The sequence below is a fragment of the Pelobates fuscus genome, chromosome 7 (genome assembly GCF_036172605.1).
Source record: "Pelobates fuscus isolate aPelFus1 chromosome 7, aPelFus1.pri, whole genome shotgun sequence".
Classification (NCBI taxonomy): Eukaryota; Metazoa; Chordata; class Amphibia; order Anura; family Pelobatidae; genus Pelobates; species Pelobates fuscus.
Window position 1 is genome coordinate 113,238,407 of NC_086323.1, and position 20,085 is coordinate 113,258,491.

The window sequence follows — 20,085 nt, forward strand, 5'->3', positions numbered from 1 at the left end:
ACAGGTTTTATGGTGTTTTCAAAAGTTACAGAGTCAAATATAAGGTTTGCGTTTCAGTTTTTTCACATTAAAATTCGCCAGGTTGCCTTTGAGACCGTATGGTAGCCCAGGAATGAAAATTATCCCCATGATGGCATACCATTTGCAATAGGGTATGTTCAGTTTTTTTAGTAGCCACTTAGTCACAAACACTGGCCAAAATTTGCGTTCAAATTAGTTTTTTGCATTTTCAAATATTAACACTAACTTTGGCCAGTGTTTGTGATCAAGTGGCTACTAAAAAAGACTGGACATACTCAATTTGCAATACCTTAGGTTGTCTACTTTTGCAAATGGTATGCCATCATGGGGGTAATTCTTATTTCTGGGCTACCATATGGTCTCAAAGGCAACGTAACCAATCTGGCGAATTTCAATGTAAAAAAACTGAAATATGTAACACGCTATATTTGACCCTGTAACTTCCCAAAACACCATAAAACCTGTACATAGGGGGTACTGTTTTACACGCGAGACATCGCTGAATACAAATATGTGTATTGTATTGCAGTAAAAGCAAACAGTATTATGACATTCACAGTTAGAATGTCACGTAGAACTAAAAAAATTTAAAAAATTCTTATTTTCTCCCATTTTTTAAATATTTTTTTCATATTAAATTATGTTCCATACCTAAATATTTGATGTTAAACGAAAGCCCCGTTTCCCCTGAATAAAATGATATATAATAATGGGGGGTGCATTTAATATGAAAGAGGTGAATTATGGTTGGACAGACATAGCGCAAATGCCAGGTTTTGTTTACGTTTTTTTGGATCACAACTTGTACATTTGGCTGCGGTCTTAAGGGGTTAATATTGTTGTTTTTATGCAAGGTCTGACTCAGGTCAGAACCTTTTACCTATTGCCTGTACCACAAAAAAAATGGTGCATCTTTATCCACATGCTTTGTATACGCAAACTGCTTTCTCGCATTGCCTATTAATGTCATGTTACATCCTGCAAACGATACTTCACATGCACTGAAAAAATAAAGAATTATAAAGAAAAACCAAAAAAAAAAAACCGCTGAAGTGGTCATGGTGCTTGTAGTAACCCTTTGGGAAGGCAGGAAAGAACCGTAGAACAAAAACGTAGTAAAACTGCCAACAATGTGTCAAATTTCACAAAAATAAATAAATGGGAATATGGGGTTCAAAGAGACATGAACTGTGTCCATAATGGGTATAGGAATGACCAACAGTACAACCCTAGCTGTGGGGAACTACTATTCACATGATGCTTTATCAGTCTGAGGTATTCTGGGAGTTGTAGCTAAGCTCTATGGCCACCCTCCATCTAGAAACAATAGCACTTGGCATGTGAGTGAAAACGAGGCTGCTGTGAGGCTGCCCCTTTAAGCTGACTCTGGAAACCGAATGACATCACCGGTCCCATCATGTGACAGTGCCGGCCCCGCCCCCGGAGGATGACGTAAGTGCATGACTGTGTTTTTATGAATGAAAGGAATCTGTGAGTGAGTAATTCCAGGAAACGGTAACATTACAACTCAGCAGATCTGCTCGCTGTCCGCACTCCGCCCGCCGCCGGCCCGCCTCGGGGAGCTCGCCAGGTAAGGCAGCCTGTATCCGGGGTACCGGGGGACAGCTCGGGGTCTGGCCGGGCTCGCCCTATAGCAGCGTGATCCGGGGCTGGCAGCGAGGACTCTGCCTCCTTTGTATGCGCTGCCCGCGGGGAGCCATTGTGCTTTCTGTTAGACGGCATGGGGGGAGGGGGGCACTGTGTACCACCGGACTGACACCCCCCGGGCAGCTTTAACCCCTTCAGGGAGTCTCCGATCACTCCTACAGCATGGCTGGCACTGAGTGGGGCACGCCTCGGGCACACAAAGGGTTAAATAACCCCCCTCCCCTCTCCTACTGCCAGCGCTGGGCTATTGACGGCTTGCTGGTGAAGGGTCAGGGCCGCCACACCGCGCTCACTGTAAACACACTGTATCAGGCTTTATAGCAACGTGGGAGGCACGGCTAATGTGTCTTCCTCATATTGCTGGTCACTGGAATGCAGGCAGGGCCTTCATACTGGGTGTATTTACCCTGTAACGCCTGGACTGGCTGTCTCTATAGTCCCTGGCAGCAGATCTGTATAATAATGGGAAAACAGAACGGTCGGTCTGTCTGTCTATCTATCTATCTATCTATCTATCTATTTGTTTTTGTTTTTTTCAAATTTGAGAGTTCTGTATTCTAGAAGAGAGTAGACCAAGTTGCATTATATAAACTTAGCACTAGTGCATTCTTTTACTTATTTCTCCAGTTTGAGTTGGCTATAAGTTGAAGGACATGCCAGAAGATACTGCATTGCATAACTAGATCATTTTAATATTTTAGCTCCCAAGTCAGTCCAGTGAGCTTACTTTTCTTTTTTTTAACCAACAATAGACTGTAACGTGTTTAACAGAAGGATTCCTGGCTGCGTACAATGTTTGTTCCTTGCTGATTGCTCCCAGATGAAGTCATGTTTTTAGAGTTTTCTCCCGGAACTGTGTGTGTAAGCGTATAACATTCCTTACGTAACATTCCTTTTTTTTTTTTTCCTTGGGAGTTGTCTATATCTGAGTGACATGGAGGGGCGTGTGTGTTTATTTTAATGGAGTTTGTAGTCTCCTGCCTGGAAAACTCATAATTTCCCTTGTATTAACCAAGAAGACAGTCCCACCAATTCACTTTTTTTTTTTTTTGGTTTGTTTTGTTAATATTTGGCATTCAGCCAGAGACTTTGCTCAGTTCGCCTGAGCCTATCCCCTTTATGCGCAGTCACTAGCTCTCTGTACTGAAGATCAAACATCAAGGCCTGACTAACAGGATTATTTGCTTAATTGGGAAATAAACAGGAAATCGTTCGTTCATTTTAAGGCAAGTTGAAAATAAATATGCCAGCTCAGCAATTTTCCTTATCATGTATTTTAAACCGTAACGTTTTGTGGTTCCCGGCAATTCACACTTTAGTGAATAACTAACTATTTTAATGTGTTGACAGTTTGTAGTGCGGCTCTTTCTAGACGTTAAATGAAAACTTTTAATTCTGCTGCGTGTGCAGTTTTCCGTAGCAAGAGTATTCAGCATAACTCAGCATTAATCTGCTACCGTATGATGTGTGAAGCCAGCATCCTACAACTTGTACTGTGCTCAGCACTTATTTCATTGCCTCTGCAATGTCCTGATGACCCTTCAGAGAAGTATTTAACATGGAAATGGTTTTAACCCTTTATGGACCAAACTTCTGAAATAAAAGTGAATCATGACATGTCTTACATGTCGTGTCCTTAAGCGGTTAAAGCAGAACTGTCTGGTATCTGAAAGTGACAGATTCTTGTTTACTTCCTCCCCCAACCCCCCAGTAAACCCTACTGAAGCATTTACTGGAGTGACTGATCCATCTAAATAGTGAATAGGAAGTTTGGTGAAAACATTGTTGGCATTGGAGCACTTGCAGGTTCAGGTTGTTGTTGTTGTTATTGCTTATGTGCGCTGGCGAATCTGTGTAAAAACACCGTATAAGAGCATTCATGCTTGGGCATTCCATTGATAGTCTGTACGAAGCACATGTGGCACTGTGGGGGTATATGTCATGTTACGTGTCATGTGAATACAGAATTTAATTATTATTTTTTTTTTTTTTTAAATATCCCAAACTAATGAGATTTGTTTTTAATGTAATAAAAACTCAAACTTACCTAACTTTAAGTTTGCTATTGGGTTGTGCAAAAACCTCAGTCGTGATAGTTCCTCTTTAAAGCATACCATACAAGGAAACGTCAGATTGTGCTTTGAAAAAGATATTGAGGGGATAACTGATGCTCTTTGATATTAAAGATTAACAAGATGTTTCTAGTGAGCAGATAAAAGAACCATTTGGTTTTCTGAATTAAGTGTTTTGTTACTTGTTGTTATTATTTTATATAATTTTTTTTAATATAAAAACAAACAAAAAAAACGCATTCGGGGGATGCAGAATTCCATACATAGGGCTTTCATAATTTCCTTTCTGATTTCTGTGCATTGGTGCCTCTTGGTTCTGGTTAGTTGATAACCATTTTTAACAGTATCCTTTAAAGAGGCTGTATTTAGGTGCAGTCATCTGTCAATCCCCACTAAAATGTGTATTTTATAAAGATAGAATCTTTATGAAATGTTAATTTTGACTGTGTTGGAATTTCACTGACTCAAAGTATGGACTAAATTTTTTTTCTGTATATTTCCTCCGCTGACTTTCTTAGACTCTCCGCGGAGCTTTCACCAGACCCCCAGCAGCGGCGATGTCACCATCTGGGGTGTTTGCAAAGTCCCCAGACAGTGACCGTGACGCCTTAAAAAGATACTCTGCTGAATTCTCATTTAGGAGTTAAATTACTTTTGTTTCTGTTTATGCAGGCCTAGCCACACCTTCCATGGTCGTTAATCTCACAGCCTGTTTGAAAAACATAGTTTAAAGGAACACTATAGTGTCAGGAATACAAACATGTATTCGTGACACTATAGGTTTAAAACCGCCGTTTATGTCTCTGGCCCCCCTTGTCCCCAGATAAAAATAAAAAAAAAAAAGGTGAAAAAGCATTGGGAGGCTATTGCGCATTTGCTGCTAAATGCCACGCTGTGCCAATCTGCATCTCCTCATAGCGATCATGCAGACGCTGATCCGGGAAGTACCTCTAGTGGTCGTCTGAGTGACGACCACTAGAGGGGTTTCTAGGCAGTAGTGTAGTGTTTTTTTCTGAAAAGGCAGTGTTTACATTAAAAAGCCTGCAGGGACAGGCACTAGACGCCAGACGAACTACATTAAGATGTAGTTGTTCTGGTTACTCTAGTGTCCCTTTAATTTTCATCAGATCTGACAACACAGTCTGTATATCTCGGGCATTTGTATCTCCTGTTCTGTTGATTGATTGAACTTAAGACACACACACAGAACGCCATATACAGAGCTGGAGATGATGAATTCTAAGTTAAAGAAACACTGTTTAGCACAAAAGTGTTAAAAAAAAAACATGCTTGCCCTCCATACTAGAAAACTTACCTTATTTTGAGCGTCACACAGTTCTGCCAGGGCGTGCTCCGCCTCATTGGCTGACAGCAGCAGAATTGATGATCTCAGCCAATCGCAATGCTTTCCCATAGGAATCTCAACAAAGGAGGCGGGCTGGGCCAGAGTCAAACGCCGCCCTGGTCAATCAGCATCTCCTCATAGAGATACATTTAATCAATACATCTCTACAGGGAAGTTCAGTATCTCCATGCAGAGGGTGGAAACACCGTCTGAGGAGAGGCCACTAGCGGTGTTCCTAGGCTAGAAAGACAGTGTTTACAGAAAAAGGGGGTGGGGGGGAGGGTAGAAACATATAAAAAATAAGGTGTGAGGTTTTTTGGCTTTTATTTTTTTTAAGGGGGTGGGGGGGGTGTTTTTCTTTTCTTTATCAACAAATCTGATTTAATATGGTCCAGGCCTAGAATGGGCTTCTCGAAGATATGATCCTTGGTAAAAAGTAAAATACATTTTTAAACACTACAAGAGTGATCAACCTTTACTGATTATAGACTATTTGTCTTTTTTTTTTTTTTTATAAAATTCTACAAACCCTTGTAATACGTTTTTATACCTATCTAGACCGATATGTATACACTTTTTTGTTTGTTTGTTTTTTCAATCTGGACTATCTTCCCCTTCTTGGGGTATTTTACCCAATTCTTTTTTTTTAATACACCGATTTCTGACCACTATACCAAACTAAACTCTATATCCCATGCCCACTTCAAACTAATCAATGGCATTCTGCTCAATTTCTTTCTGCATGGTCTGCCAAATTTGGCATTCTTTTTAAACAATGGAGTGTATCTAAGTCCAGCAAGTTAGTTTAGAGATTGACAAATAGTGGCATGGTACCAATTAAACTAGGAAATGTATCCTGTTGCCCAGATATTGGCCTTACCTAATTTGATGCCATTAGTGTGCTCGCTATTAATTCATTTCGACACTGGGCTGATTTATTTTGCAGACATGCTGTGTTTCAAGTCCAACACGCACAGCTGGATCCTCCAGACATCGTGGCCAGCAAGTGCACGGTATAGCCGATGGTTTCACACGCGAACTTGGACCTAGCTGATAAATACATTAAACAAGCTAGTTTGATCTTTGCAGCATTGTCTTACGACAAATAGTTTGTGATTATAACCAATTTTTTAAAGCAAGGCTAAAATTTGCCACTAGCCATTGATGACTGAAAATGTACCCTGGTGAATGAGTTTTGACCATTCAGTCTTGCCGTGGAGAGTAAATTTCGAGGCCTGGCTAGTAACTCAGGCCTTGAATTGGTATGTAAGCCCTATCCCAGACTTCCGTGTCCCCTATAGAATTACTGTGCATGTCCAATATACTGAGGCTCTGTAGGAGTTTATAGTTTTATTATAATTATAGAACTGAACTGTTTGACAATGGAATTATACCAGTAGTACCTACACAACTTATTTTTATACAGTTCCAAAGACACATTGTGTATATTATGCATTTCAAACTCCTGCCTGATCCACTGCTGCTGAGAAGATTATACGATACTCTCAGAATGCTTAGTCAGATATGCAAAGAGCACAAACTGCCTTGTCATGTTTTTAGAATTTTAGCCCATGTTTTTGTAGGTTGCCTTGGCAAAGACCTGGACTGAAAACCCAAAAAGTGACAGTGCAGTATGTGTTCTTTTGCCTATCTTGCATGTTGTATGAGAGATTATTTAGTGTTTGTGTAACCAAGGAAGATTTAGAGGGACTGAGGTACCATCCACAGCTAGAGATAAACAAGTACTGAACGAAATTAAGGGTACTTTAAGGTCTTGAAGAGTAGGCAAAGGTGTATGTACTGTGACACCAGGAAGCTCTTCTGTCTTCTGTTTTTGCCTAAGGACTTGTACTTATTTGGAATATTGTTCAAGATCACAGATTCTTCAGAGTATGTTCATATTGTATAATAAACTTGAAACATTCTTGCTCTTGGCACAACAAATCAGATAGATGGTGTTTCCATAACTTCCCAGTATACAGTACAAAGTGCAGAATAAGCACTGACTAATTCAGAAAGATACCAAAAAATAGGAAATCTGTACATTAAGGTACACTTTAGACACTCTCTGGTTACTTCATCTAATTTAAGTGGTCTGGGTGCAGTGTCCCTGCCCCTCTAGCCCTCCAATATAAAACATTGCAGTGTTGCATTGCAGCGGGGAATTACCTTAGGGCATAGCGACACTATAGCGTTAGGAATACAGTTTTGTGTTCCAGTCTTCTAATATTGACTTTAATTTAATAAGCTTTCCGAATGATTCTGTACTATAAGTAGAACTTTACAGAAGTCACCCTTAATTACTGGGAAATTTTGAAGATAAATTATTTGCGGATTTTTCCAACAGTATGGAATCTTTTAGAAAGCTTATTAAATTAAGGCAATTCCTTGGCAGTGCCCTCCCTGGGTAGACAAATGGTTCGACATCTTACTGGGGCTCTGCCAAGTGCTTGTAGCCACCTCTCCTGCTGCCTGGAAAGCTCTGCACTGAACCAAGCCCTGCAGAGCAGGGAGGTGCTCATTGGCTGAGGGTGGTCAGCTGATGCTATCAGCCAATGAGCAGGCCCTACATGGTATCTCAGTAGAGCTAATGGAAGCTTCACAGAGGTCAGCAGTAGGCACCTAGCAGACCCCAGGTAAATTGCCAAACAGTTGACTACTTACCTTGGTAGGTTGCAAAAGCACTCCTGGTACCATAACCATTACAGCAAGGTGTAGTGGTTATGGTGCTTGAAGAGTTCCTTGAATTTAATCTCTGGAATGGCCTTCGACACAGACATATTGACACAATATACATTCATGGAAGCAAAAATCTAAATTTCAAGCTACACCACTTGTTGTTAACCATTTGTGTTATGTGACTTTACTGTCCCTTTAAAATTTAGAAATTTAGTGGGGAAAATATACAATGATGAAACCTTGTATACACCCAGATGCAGATTATTTAATTATTTTTAATTTATTATGCAAACAAGATTTACTTTTTTTTTTCCAGTATATGATAGTATATTACAGTAGTGTATATAGTGTGTGTGTGTGTGTGTGTGTGTGTGTGTGTGTGTGTGTGTGTGTGTGTGTGTGTGTGTGTGTGTGTGTGTGTGTGTGTGTGTGTGTGTGTGTGTGTGTGTGTGTGTATATATATTTAATTTTTTTTTTGAAATTTTTTTTAACTTCCGCTTATTCTGTGGCTGCATGTTATTTCCATTTCGTCCTCTGGTCAAGTAACTTCCTTCAAAAAAAAAAAAGAGAGAGAGAACCTTGTGACAGATCTGTTAGCAGGTTAATGTTTAACTCAAAAGAGGTGGATATTGTAAATAATTCTGCTGTTTTTGTGAGGCGGGAGAACAGACTAAGTCGGTGGGATACACAAAATAATGGTAAATATGACTTCTCGTAACCAGAGGAAAAAACAAAAACAAGGAAGTGCTTTTTTTTTTTTTTTATTATCTTTTCGTTAACAATTTAACTACGATGGGCTCTACAGCATGTTGCTTTACAATATCTTTGGCAACCATTTTTCGCATTCATAGTGTTTAATTGAGTATTTTTTTTAAATTCAGAATTTTCAATTAATAACTTTTGATATATTTGTAATTTTTATTTTTGAACGCCGATTATCATGGGACAAGTGTAATACTCATCATGGTGTATTTTTTTTTAATTTTTTTCGTAATTTTATTTTAACTAGTGCGTGTTTGTTGTTGGACTACAAATCCTATCAGGCATGGATAGGCTACTTTTTGCATTGCCGTCCTAAAACATCTGAATATATATCACTACAGTGATGTTAAAGGTAGGGGGAAGTGCTAATGCTAGGAAAGGGTGTCAAAATTATATGATTACAAAATAGAAGTCTGTGTTTCTCTTTTTTTTTTTTAATTCTTTATTTTTGTTGTGCATGTGAGTACAAATCGACTTAATAACGCCACAACAGCGTATACTTTGACATTTCAGTGAAACAGTGGCAAGAAAAAACTTCGCACATTTTTAAATTATTAACAGGCTTAAACTTTTAACATGTCACAAGTTGAAGAGTCGGGTGACAAGATGTGGTGGGCATGCGTGCATGTAGGTAGCTCAATTTGCAGGTGATAATCAGGCGTAAACTTACGAATGTGTCGCTAAGTTAAAGAGTTGGATGACAATATGTGTAGGACATGCGTGTGTTCTGGCTTGAGTGTGTAGACTTAATTTGCATGTTGTAAACAGGCTCAAGTTTCCTATCACGTCACATATGTAGAGTGTTGGGTGATAACATGTCTTGGTGTTGATTATGTAGGCTGTGTGCCTAAGATTAAGCTCAATAAGATATGAGTAATGATGCATGAGGGTGTACATGCTGTGCTAATCAGGTTAACTTGAGCCCACCAGAGTGCTGAATATGAGTATGCTAACTGACTGTTTAGAGTATTGACAGTGCCTTGAGCTATGGAAAATAAGAGTATAAAGAGAGATAAACAGTTGGTTTAGCAGGTACTATGAGGTAAGATTGTTGGAGTCACCCCCTGGGATAATTGGGAAGGTCCCCCTTCTGGCCTGGTTTCATCCAATGCCGCTTCTGTAGGGCCTCTAGTGTCTTGGGTATAAGTCCGCCACAAACTGGACCAGGTCAAGGACTAGGGTGTTACGTTCTGGGCTCCTGACAGCGTACCCTCCACGTTGCAGCCGTGTCTTTTCACTTTGTGGGGAGAATGTATGGTAGTGGTGTGACCCCGTGCCCGGCTTCCAACAGCTGCTGCTTGCGGCCTGGGTGGTAGGAGTGCTCTCTCGTGTTCGGCCGATGGGTGTTTGGCAGTGCGATAAGCTGTTACGTGGTGCGTTGTGCTTGAGAGTGCGGGGCCTTCTGATGCGGCATTGTCTTAGGTTGGGCTGTATGCTTGTGAGGGGGTGACTCGGGGTGAGTCTCTGTTGTGGCTTGAGGTGACTCACCAGCAGGCGAGGATTGAGGTGCTGTAGCTTGCGCCTTGATATCTGCTTCGCAGTGTTGGGATCCCCTCTTTGTTGCTTGCTTATGGTAGCTGGTTTGGGCCATGTATGTGGGTGACCCGGTGGTAGGTTAGGTCTCTGTGTAGCCTGCGATCTATGCCAGTGTCGGGCCTTAGGCTTCCCTAGAGGCCCCTTCCTCCTCCGTGGTGCCGGACGGTTGTCCGGGTGTTGGGCTGCTGGCCGACTGCTTAGTTGCGTTTCTGCCCTGGTGGGTTAGTACTTTGTAGTGGGGTAGGTTGATGTAGCCTGCGTTCCAGCTTCTTCCTGAACCGCTGAAAATGCTTGTTCAGCCTTGCCTGAAGGTCGTGTGCACCCCAGTGGGGTTCTCGGCGCCTGCAGTTTCCGCCATCTTGGGTGAAACTCTGCGCTCTCTGTTTACCCACGAGGTGGTCTGTAACGCTTCAGCACGCCAGGGGTAGCCTCTGCTGGGTGGACCGGGATCTCCCCCACCAAAGGGTCGGGGGGTTACTGGGTCTGCTCACTTTGTAGGTATCGTCAGAGTCCCTCTGGGTCGGGAGAGCAGCCGTCTCTCCCGCCCGTTGTGTGCTATGCCGCTCTGTCGGTCGCTGTGTCAGCGGGTCTCGAGTGGGTCTTCCACTGCACGCCCTCCGTTGCAGGGTGCTTGCAATTTATGTGGTACCGCTGTTTGGGTCGTCAGATACTGCCTTATTTAGCTTGTTTTGCCATAGTTGAGTGGGAGCTCTTGAGAAACATGTCTCATCACCATGATGGTTAGGCCTTGCCCCCAGAAGTCTGTGTATCTAATGTAGTCTTCAAGGTTTCTACATTGTTATAGTAATGATAACTATATTAAAATAAATATCAACATCTAATAATTATAGGATTATTTACTAAAGTGAATTCCAAATTTAAGACCAAAATAGCTCAAATGTAAAAAGAAATCGTCGAGTCACTTGTTTCCAGTTCATTTGTTTAGGTCTAAAATGTGAAATTCACTTAAAAAAAAAAAAGAAAAAAATGTCTGACAATTCATGCTTTAGTAAGTATAGTGTATATTAGTACACTGACGGTGTTCAGATTAAGTAGTAGCTTGATAGACTGCAAAATATATACATATCTTTGATCTTTTTGTCAATTTCCCAGTGCTTGTTATATCGCCTTTACATATTTAATACGATCAAAAAATGCCAATCTGTCAATGAAGCAGCAGTGACAGAAATTCCTGTGATATAATTGTCATTCTGATCACATGGAAACACGTGCTAATGCTGTCATTGTGTGACCTAAACTATTTGGCCGTGTTTTGGCCATGGGGAAAAATGCATACATTTTTTTTTTTTTTTTTTTTAAAGTACATCCTGTTTTTTTTTGTTTTTTGTTTTTTTTTCACATTCTCTTTGGGTTTTTAAAAAATTTATTTTTAATTTTTATTTTCTGATGAAGAGGAAATAAAATTGTAAAACTCTAGCAGACCTTTAAATAGCTCAGCAGCTTATTACAGCATGTTCATTAGAAGCACGAGTTACATTTTCTAATATAAGTTTGTTGAATGCCCTGTTAAAAGGCTATTGTGTATGCCATTTTTTTTTATATGTATTGATAGCCGCAGTAAAACAAGTGAGTTTGCCTATGCTCTCACAGGGACAGACAGCCCTATATTCTAAAATTAAAATATAATTTGCAAGCATATTTTAATCCAGTCTGCTAGCTGAGTAGCTATCAAGTGTATAAATGCAGGGCTCGATAAATCCCAGGTCGCCATGGCGACTACGTGTCAGCCCCTTAGTTAAGAAGTCCTACCTGCAGCTCCTCTCTGCTCCATCGCGCGCTGTTTAATGATGCCGGGAGCCAGAATATGACGTCAATCCAGCCCAGCATCACTGCAGAAAGCAAGAGGGAGCAGAGAGGAGCTCCAGGTAGATTACTGCTCCATAACATTCTGGAAGAGAGAGCAGCCCCACTGGCCCCCGGGGAAAGATCCACTCAGCTCTCCCAAAGGTAGGGAGACTGAGTGGATTTCAATTTAAATAAAATGTCTGTCTGTTTAGATACTTGCCTCCCTCCAATCGCACAAGAAAGGTAAATAAATTTTAGTTTTGTGTTTTTTTTTTTTTGTTTTTTTATTTGTTCACCTTTTTTCTCCACGCCGTGCCGGTGGTCCTGCCTCCCATGGCTGAGATAATAAGTCTTTATGATTTCAGCCAAGCAAATACTTTACTGTGGGAATAAATGCATCTCTATTGGGAACATTCAATGGCTCCATACAGAGTGTGGAGACGTTGAACGTAAGTGCTGTACACTGTGCAGCACTGACTAGGACGCTCTAGTAGCCATCTGAGTGACTGTTACTAGAGGTGTTACGAGGCCGCAATGTAAACACTGCCTTTTCTTTGAAAAGGCTGTGTTTCCATTGAAAGTTCTGCAGGTACAGGCTATAGACACCAGAACAACTACATTAACCCCTTAAGGACACGTGACATGTCATGATTCCCTTTTATTCCCGAAGTTTGGTCCTTAAGGGGTTAAGCTGTAGTTTTTAGCTGGCTCCTAGATTACAGATTTGCATGTTAACTCTCTACCTATGGCAAGGCTATTCACTAAACTGTGAATTGTTGGGAATTAAAAGTAAATTGCTAATTTTAGGCCAATATGGCTGAAGGAAAAATATGATTTGGACAATTATTGTCCAATATATTAAGTTTAGCTATTTTACATAAAAAAAAATCTGTTTTTATTGTATAATCCTGTGAGCATTATGTGACACTTTGATTACAAACTACATTGCTTGAGTATAATAGGAATTGCAGTCCAATATGTGGACAGATAGATATTCTTGGGCTAAAAGCCATTTAAAAAAAATATGTATGTGTATTAAGGCAATTTGGCCTGTATTTGTGGGAGGTGCTTGGTATCCACTCCTAGCCTACTTAAGGCACACTCCTTACCTTGCTCCTTACCGTTCAAGGTCAGCGTTGAATGACCCTCCCACCACACCACATTTTAACATTTATTTTCCTTTCTAATTCTTTTCCTTGGTAAGCCCAGTGGCCTACATACCAGGGTCGCAGGGGTCGCGGCTGCGACCGGGCCCGGCCCACCAGGGGGCCCGGCCGCCCTGCGACCCCGGTATGTACCCACAGGGCCAGCCTCTTCTGCTGGGGGACCCAGGAGCCGGCCACCTCCGGGCCCCCCGAGGCTGGCCCTGCTGTCACCCGGCTGGCTGGCGGGCGCGCGAGGGAGCACTGTCCCCTGGGTGCTCCCTCTTCAGCTCCCTCGCGCACCGCACTGAAACCGGAGCCGGAAGATGACGTCATCTTCCGGCTCCGGCATCAGTGCGCGGCGCGCGAGGGAGCTGAAGAGGGAGCACTCAGGGGACAGTGCTCCCTCGCGCGCCCGCCAGCCAGCCGGGTGACAGCAGGGCCAGCAACACCACTGGACCCCAGGGAATCCCACCAGCTCTCCCACAGGTAAGGAGGCTGGGGGGATTAAATAAAAAAAAAAAACTTTGAGTGTGTTAGTGTTAGTGAGTGTGTGTTAGTGTTAGTGTTAGTGAGTGTGTTAGTGTTAGTGAGTGTGTTAGTGTTAGTGAGTGTGTGTTAGTGTTAGTGAGTGTGTTAGTGTTAGTGAGTGTGTTAGTGTTAGTGAGTGAGTGTGTGTTAGTGTTAGTGAGTGTGTGTTAGTGTTAGTGAGTGTGTGTTAGTGTTAGTGAGTGTGTGTGTGTGTTAGTGTTAGTGAGTGTGTGTGTTAGTGTTAGTGAGTGTGTGTGTTAGTGTTAGTTAGTGTTAGTGAGTGTGTGTTAGTGTTAGTGAGTGTGTGTGTGTTAGTGAGTGAGTGTGTGTGTTAGTGTTAGTGAGTGAGTGTGTGTGTTAGTGTTAGTGAGTGTGTTAGTGTTAGTGAGTGTGTGTGTGTTAGTCAGTGTGTGTTAGTCAGTGTGTGTTAGTGAGTGTGTTAGTGTTAGTGTTAGTGTTAGTGAGTGTGTGTTAGTGTGTGTGTGTGTGTGTGTGTTAGTGAGTGTGTGTGTTAGTGTGTGTGTCTGTTACTGAGTATGTTTGTGTGCGTCTGTCACTGAGTGTGTGTCTGTCAGTAAATGTGTGCGTCTGTTCATGAGTGTGTGTGTGTGTGTGTGTGTGTGTGTGTGTGTGTCTTAAGCACTTACCTTTCTCCAGCGCCGGACTCCCTTAACGCTGGCGATTTCTCCGTCCCCATCCGCCTCTCCGCTCCGAATGCACATGCGTGGCAAGAGCCACGCGCGCATTCAAACCGCCCATAGGAAAGCATTACTCAATTCTTTCCTATGGACGTTCAGCGTCTTCTCACTGTGATTTTCACAGTGAGAATCGCAGAAAATCCTCTAGCGGCTGTCAATGAGACAGCCACTAGAGGCTGGATTAACCCTCAGTGAAACATAGCAGTTTCTCTGAAACTGCAGGGTTAAAACTAGAGACCTGGCACCCAGACCACTTCATTGAGCTGATGTGATCTGGGTGTCTGTAGTGGTCCTTTAAGTGTATGTGTTTATGCATGCACTGGCATACATACTGCGGTCGCACGGGTCGCAGCCCTGCGACCAGGTGCCCGCCGCCATGTGTTGCGGCCCCAGCCTGCGCAGAGTAAGCGCTCGCGCGGGGGGAGGGGGGCCCGGATCAGTTTTCGCACCGGGGCCCCATGGGTTGTGTGTACGCCACTGGGTAAGCCCTCTTCTTTCTCAGGCCTACCTCATCGTCGGTTCCGGCACCCCACAACCGACTTGCTCTTTTTTACTATCCTACATTTAATTATGGTATTTTACTCTGTACTATCATGAGCACCTAACATAAAAAAAAATATATATATATGCTTCTTGATGGAAACGTTCCTTTATGTGGTAGAAAGAAGCAGTGTTTTTGTAGTATTGGCAACTGAGATTATGAAATACAGTAACTTGTGAATGATTACATGTTCCCCCCCTCTCCCCATTTCTGTTTTAAACGATTTATTTTATCATAAACAACCTCTCGGCCTTCAATAAAATGAATGAGACAAAATGGTGATCCAAGTTGGCTGTATAGGCATTGGGTTTGTGTTTTCATCAGAGAACTTTGTGTGCTTAAATGGGAAATAATTGCAGATGTTACAAGGCTTGGTTGGCACTGACTTACAGGGTCTGTGTATCGTATTCAAAAAATGTCTTCTCTAATTGTTAGTCCAATGGATTGATTAACAAATTCTAGAAAACTCAAGCTACATAGGAAAGCCATGCAGCTTCCCAGGCTCTCGCTATTCTGTTCACATATAGCAAGATCAGTGGCAGCCAGGTCTGGTACATGAAACATTTAGTTTAATGCCAGGTATTTTTGTAATGACTTAGAATATATTTTGCTCCCTGCAATGTAAAGGTTATAGGTCAAAACACTGACCACCATTGGAATTGTAATAGAAAGTTGAAATGGCAGCCGATTTACTCTATTTATTCTTGGTCACTTTCAGAAAGCTTGAAAACGACAAGGTGAAAATGTCAGACGGACTTTCTTCTAAGGCCTTAAAGGTACTGAATTTGCCTGTCTTGTTGTTCATTTCCTTGTACACTGCCATTTGTCGTCATCATCACAACTTAAGAATACTCACACCCACCTTCATCATAGCATGAGGAAGTAATAAATATGCTCACCCTTTGTTGCTCTTGTTAGAAAATAGGAAAATCTTATGTGCCCTGTTGTAATTGTGGAACTATTTTGTGAAATACATATTTTGAGAACAGATGTAGTTTCATTGTACACCCTTACATGACTAACAGGCCATCATGTATTGTACATCAAAATATGTGGGTTTTTGTTTCGGGCTTGACACAATATTTACTTAAAGGAACACTATAGTCACCTAAATTACTTTAGCTAAATAAAGCAGTTTTAGTGTGTAGATCATTCCCCTGCAATTTCACTGCTCAATTCACTGTAATTTAGGAGTTAAATCACTTTGTTTCTGTTTATGCAGCCCTAGCCTCACCTCCCCTGGCTATGATTGACAGAGCCTGCATGAAAAAAAAACTGGTTTCACTTTCAAACAGATGTAATTTACCTTAAATAATTGTATCTCAATCTCTAAATTGAACTTTAATCACATACAGGAGGGTCTAGCAAGCTATTAACATAGCAGGGGATAAGAAAATCTTAATTAAACAGAACTTGCAATAAAGAAAGCCTAAATAGGGCTCTCTTTACAGGAAGTGTTTATGGAAGGCTGTGCAAGTCACATGCAGGGGGGTGTGACTAGGGTTCATAAACAAAGGGATTTAACTCCTAAATGGCAGAGGATTGAGCAGTGAGACTGCAGGGGCATGTTCTATACACCAAAACTGCTTCATTAAGCTAAAGGTGTTCAGGTGACTATAGTGTCCCTTTAAAGGATCACTTCAGCTCAATGCAGTGGTCTGGGTGCCAGGTCCCCCAGGTTTTAACTCTTCTGATGTAAACCTAGCAGTTTCAGAGAAACTGCTAGGTTTACATGGCAGGGTTAATCCAGCCTCTAGTGGCTGTTTTCCTGACAGCCGCTACAGGCACTTCTGCGACGCTGGATGAGAAAATCACATCCAGCGTTCAGCACGTCCATAGGAAAGCCTCTTGCTGCACATGCACATCACGCTCCACTCAGGAGCTGACATCGGCAGGGGAGGAGAGGTCACCAGCGCCGAGGGAGCCCGGCGCTGGATTAAGGTAAGTAACTAAAGGATCTCGTGGGATCCTCTATAGACCTCAGTGCTGCACTCTTGTGCATGTGCAAGAGTACAGCACTGATGTGGACATCTGGCAGACAAAACATTAGGCGCTGAAAGAGACTGGCAGATAGACCATGTCGGCAGCCTCAAAGAACAGGTACAGGTAAGTAAAACTCGCCTTCCTTCTACACCCTGGGGCCATCATTCATCCAGCAGAACAGTTGGGGATCTTTGCAAAAATTGGGGTTTTTAACCCCTTCAGCGCAAAGGGAGGGGGGCCCTGAGGGTGGGAGATCCTAAGGATTATATAGTGTCAGGAAAACAAGTTTTGTTTTCCTGACACTTTAGTGATCCTTTAATGTTTTTATAGGCTTTCCAGAATGTTAAAATTATATTTAAATTTAATAAAAGTGTGTTTGAGGTGTGATTCTATTTTTTTTTTTTTTTTTTTTAATTAAATGTAAAAATCCACAACTCTAAATCCAGCAACTAGGGGCCGCTCTGTCCTTTGCTTTGACCTGGCAGTCAGCATAGAGAAATCATAAGAGAAGAGGAGAAATTAAACAATGCTTCTATTCCTCATTTTAGTTTCCAGTGTTTGCCCTGGCTTTACTTTGTCTAAACTTTATTGTGATGTAATTTGCTATATAGTTATAGGGACACTTTAGGCAGCCAGCCCACTTCATTTCATTAAAGTGGTCTGGACGCACTGTCCCTATTCTCTTAACCCTGCAATGTAAAATATTTCAGCTTTAGAGAAACTGCCTCTACATTGCAGGGTTACGACTGCCTCTAGTGGCTGTCTACCAGAGGCGCTCCCTGCAGTTTCACAGAGTTTTGCATGAGGATGTCCAGCGTGTTGAAGAACCCAATAGGAAAGCATTCAGTCAAGCGCCCAGCACCGAGGGACATCTGCACTGGAATCAGGTAAGTGTTTGTTTAGAGGGTTATTAACCAATTAATAGCCACAAATGGATGGGGTAGGGGTGAGAAGGAGTAGTGTTTCTTTATTATACATTTCTGTATCAATCTCCTCCCCCTCGCCCTGATTTGTAATGCGTGACGTAACTTGACAAAAGGCAGGGCTAACACTGTCCGGTTTTATCATGGTCTATGTAGGATCTTGCGGGATCCTCTATAGACCTCAGTGCTGCACTCTTGTGCATGTGCAAGAGTACAGCACTGATGTGGGCATCTGGCAGACAAAACATTAGGCGCTGAAGGAGACTGGCAGATAGACCGGCAGCCACAAAGAACAGGTAGAGGTAAGTAAAACTCACCTTCCTTCTACACCCCGTGGCCATCATTCATCCAGCAGTGCAGTTGGGGATCTTTGCAAAAATCGGCAATGACCGCAGACGGTGATAGAGATGCTTTAAAAAATTGTTAACACAAGTTATAGATTTTTCAAAGTCTAAGATCCCCTTTAACCCCTTAAGGACACATGACATGTGTGACATGTCATGATTCCCTTTTATTCCAGAAGTTTGGTCCTTAAGGGGTTAAAGAAATAGGGGGTTTATTTATTTGTGGCTTTCCTGCAGGTTTTCTTTTTTCTTTTTTTTAGCAGCCAGACTGAAAGAATCCACAATGTTACACGTTCTGTGACCTCACCAAAATTTCTTGCAATATTTATGTACTTCTAGTTCCATATTATTTATTATGGTATAATGTAAACATTTTAAGGCACATTTTAATGCTTTCGGTGCACAATGCATTGTAAAATGAAAATTAGGTGTATTTTTAAATAATCTGATTCTCCTGTTTTTCTGTAGGTGAAAAGGGAAATGGGGGAGAACATGCCAATGCTCTCTGATGATGAGTTGATGTCCATGTCAGTTCGTGAGCTAAACCACCACTTGCGTGGCTTGTCCAAGGAAGAGGTAGTGAGACTAAAGCAGAGGAGAAGGACCCTGAAAAATCGGGGTTATGCTGCAAGCTGCCGCGTCAAACGTGTTTCACAAAAGGAGGAGCTAGAGAAGCAAAAAAATGACCTGCAACAGGAAGTCGATAAACTAGCGCAGGAGAACTCCACCATTAAACTGGAGCTGGATGCACTGAGAGCCAAGTACGAGTCTCTGCAAAACTTTGCTCACTCAGTGTCCCGGGGAGCGATCACTCCAGCTAAAGTGGCCGCCACGAGTGTTATCACCATCGTCAAGTCTTCAGGAAATTCTTACTCTTAACAGAAGACAAGCTGTTCATCTATCCCTATTCCCATCTCACCTCATCAAAAACTTACAACAACATAGCAGATTTCACAAACGGCAGCCTTACAAAGCTGGGCATTGATACGGGGCCTCTATAACTTGCCGTTAAAGGTTTTCTCTTGCCATATGGAAACTGCAGATTGGATCTGTCCCACTGTCATTACTGTGAGGCAGATGGTATAGAATTGTGGTGCAATAGCTCCAAGTTACTAATGCAAAGTCATGAATGTAAAGGGAATGATTGAGGATCTCAATTGTATGTTTTCGTGCATGTAGTGGGTATGTTACGACCAACATAACCAGAAAGATTACTTTATGGTATTGAAATATGATAGAAGGGCACTGAAACGCTGAGTACTGCTAACCAATAGCAGATTTGAAAGTCACATGTTTCAGGTAGAGCATTAGTAGCTTTACTAATGTGGAGCTGTGTTTGCTACACATTCTGCGTCCAATAACAATATCAGCACTTGCCCCAATGAAGCCTGGTACCAGTGGAACACACATCCAAAAGGATGGATAGCCGGATGGGTCATGTTGAGAACAGATGGATGAGGCTGGTGGGAGTTGTTCTGTAATAGCAGTAAGGTTACGTGGAACCTAACATTAAGGTATTCATGTTTAAATGTTGAATACTTTAAATAGGCTCCCAGTCTGAATATTTTGGGGATGAGTTGAGATGGAATGATGGAATTGAGAAAGTAGAATATTGATTTCAAGGATCAGTAAGTGTTGAAGGACAAATGAAAAGTATACGATTTTTATTTATTTTATGAATGTGCAAGTTTCTTGTCCGCATACCACCAATTAATATTTAATATTTGTGCGATAAACACTGTACAAATACCTCACAACATTTCAATTGGGCAAAAAGGGACACTTCAATTTTAGGGGGTGATTGAAGAGGAATTTTAAGTGACTTAGTAACTACAATTTATGCAACTAAAATACAATTTGGAACATATACAATGTATCTTCTTTACAGAGACTGATTTCTAAGTAAATGTATTGTAGTTTAAAGAGCTTTTACTGTGCGTATTATTGCTGCGGAGTTCTGTTATACACAGACCCCTCAATAATTTGGAGCTCTTAGAAAAAAGGGACATTAGGATAGAAAAGGTGGACAGAGAT

General features: G+C 41.8%; 1 protein-coding gene across 3 annotated transcripts; it reads left to right on the forward strand.

Annotated features, from left to right (window-relative positions):
* The first annotated feature begins 1,509 nt into the window (after positions 1 to 1,509).
* On the forward strand, positions 1,510 to 19,819 carry MAFF (MAF bZIP transcription factor F). 3 transcript variants are annotated; one of them, XM_063427437.1, is made up of 3 exons: positions 1,510 to 1,612; positions 15,520 to 15,577; positions 18,520 to 19,819. In XM_063427437.1, exons 2-3 carry the CDS (start codon positions 15,545 to 15,547, stop codon positions 18,928 to 18,930), a joined length of 444 nt encoding a protein of 147 aa, XP_063283507.1. In that variant the 5' UTR covers positions 1,510 to 1,612; positions 15,520 to 15,544; the 3' UTR covers positions 18,931 to 19,819. The 3 variants fall into 3 exon arrangements, with proteins under 3 accessions (XP_063283507.1, XP_063283508.1, XP_063283505.1); XM_063427438.1 differs by lacking the exon at positions 1,510 to 1,612 and adding an exon at positions 2,741 to 2,919 and having other exon boundaries at positions 15,524 to 15,577; XM_063427435.1 differs by lacking the exon at positions 1,510 to 1,612 and having other exon boundaries at positions 15,477 to 15,577.
* Positions 19,820 to 20,085: the final 266 nt, after the last annotated feature.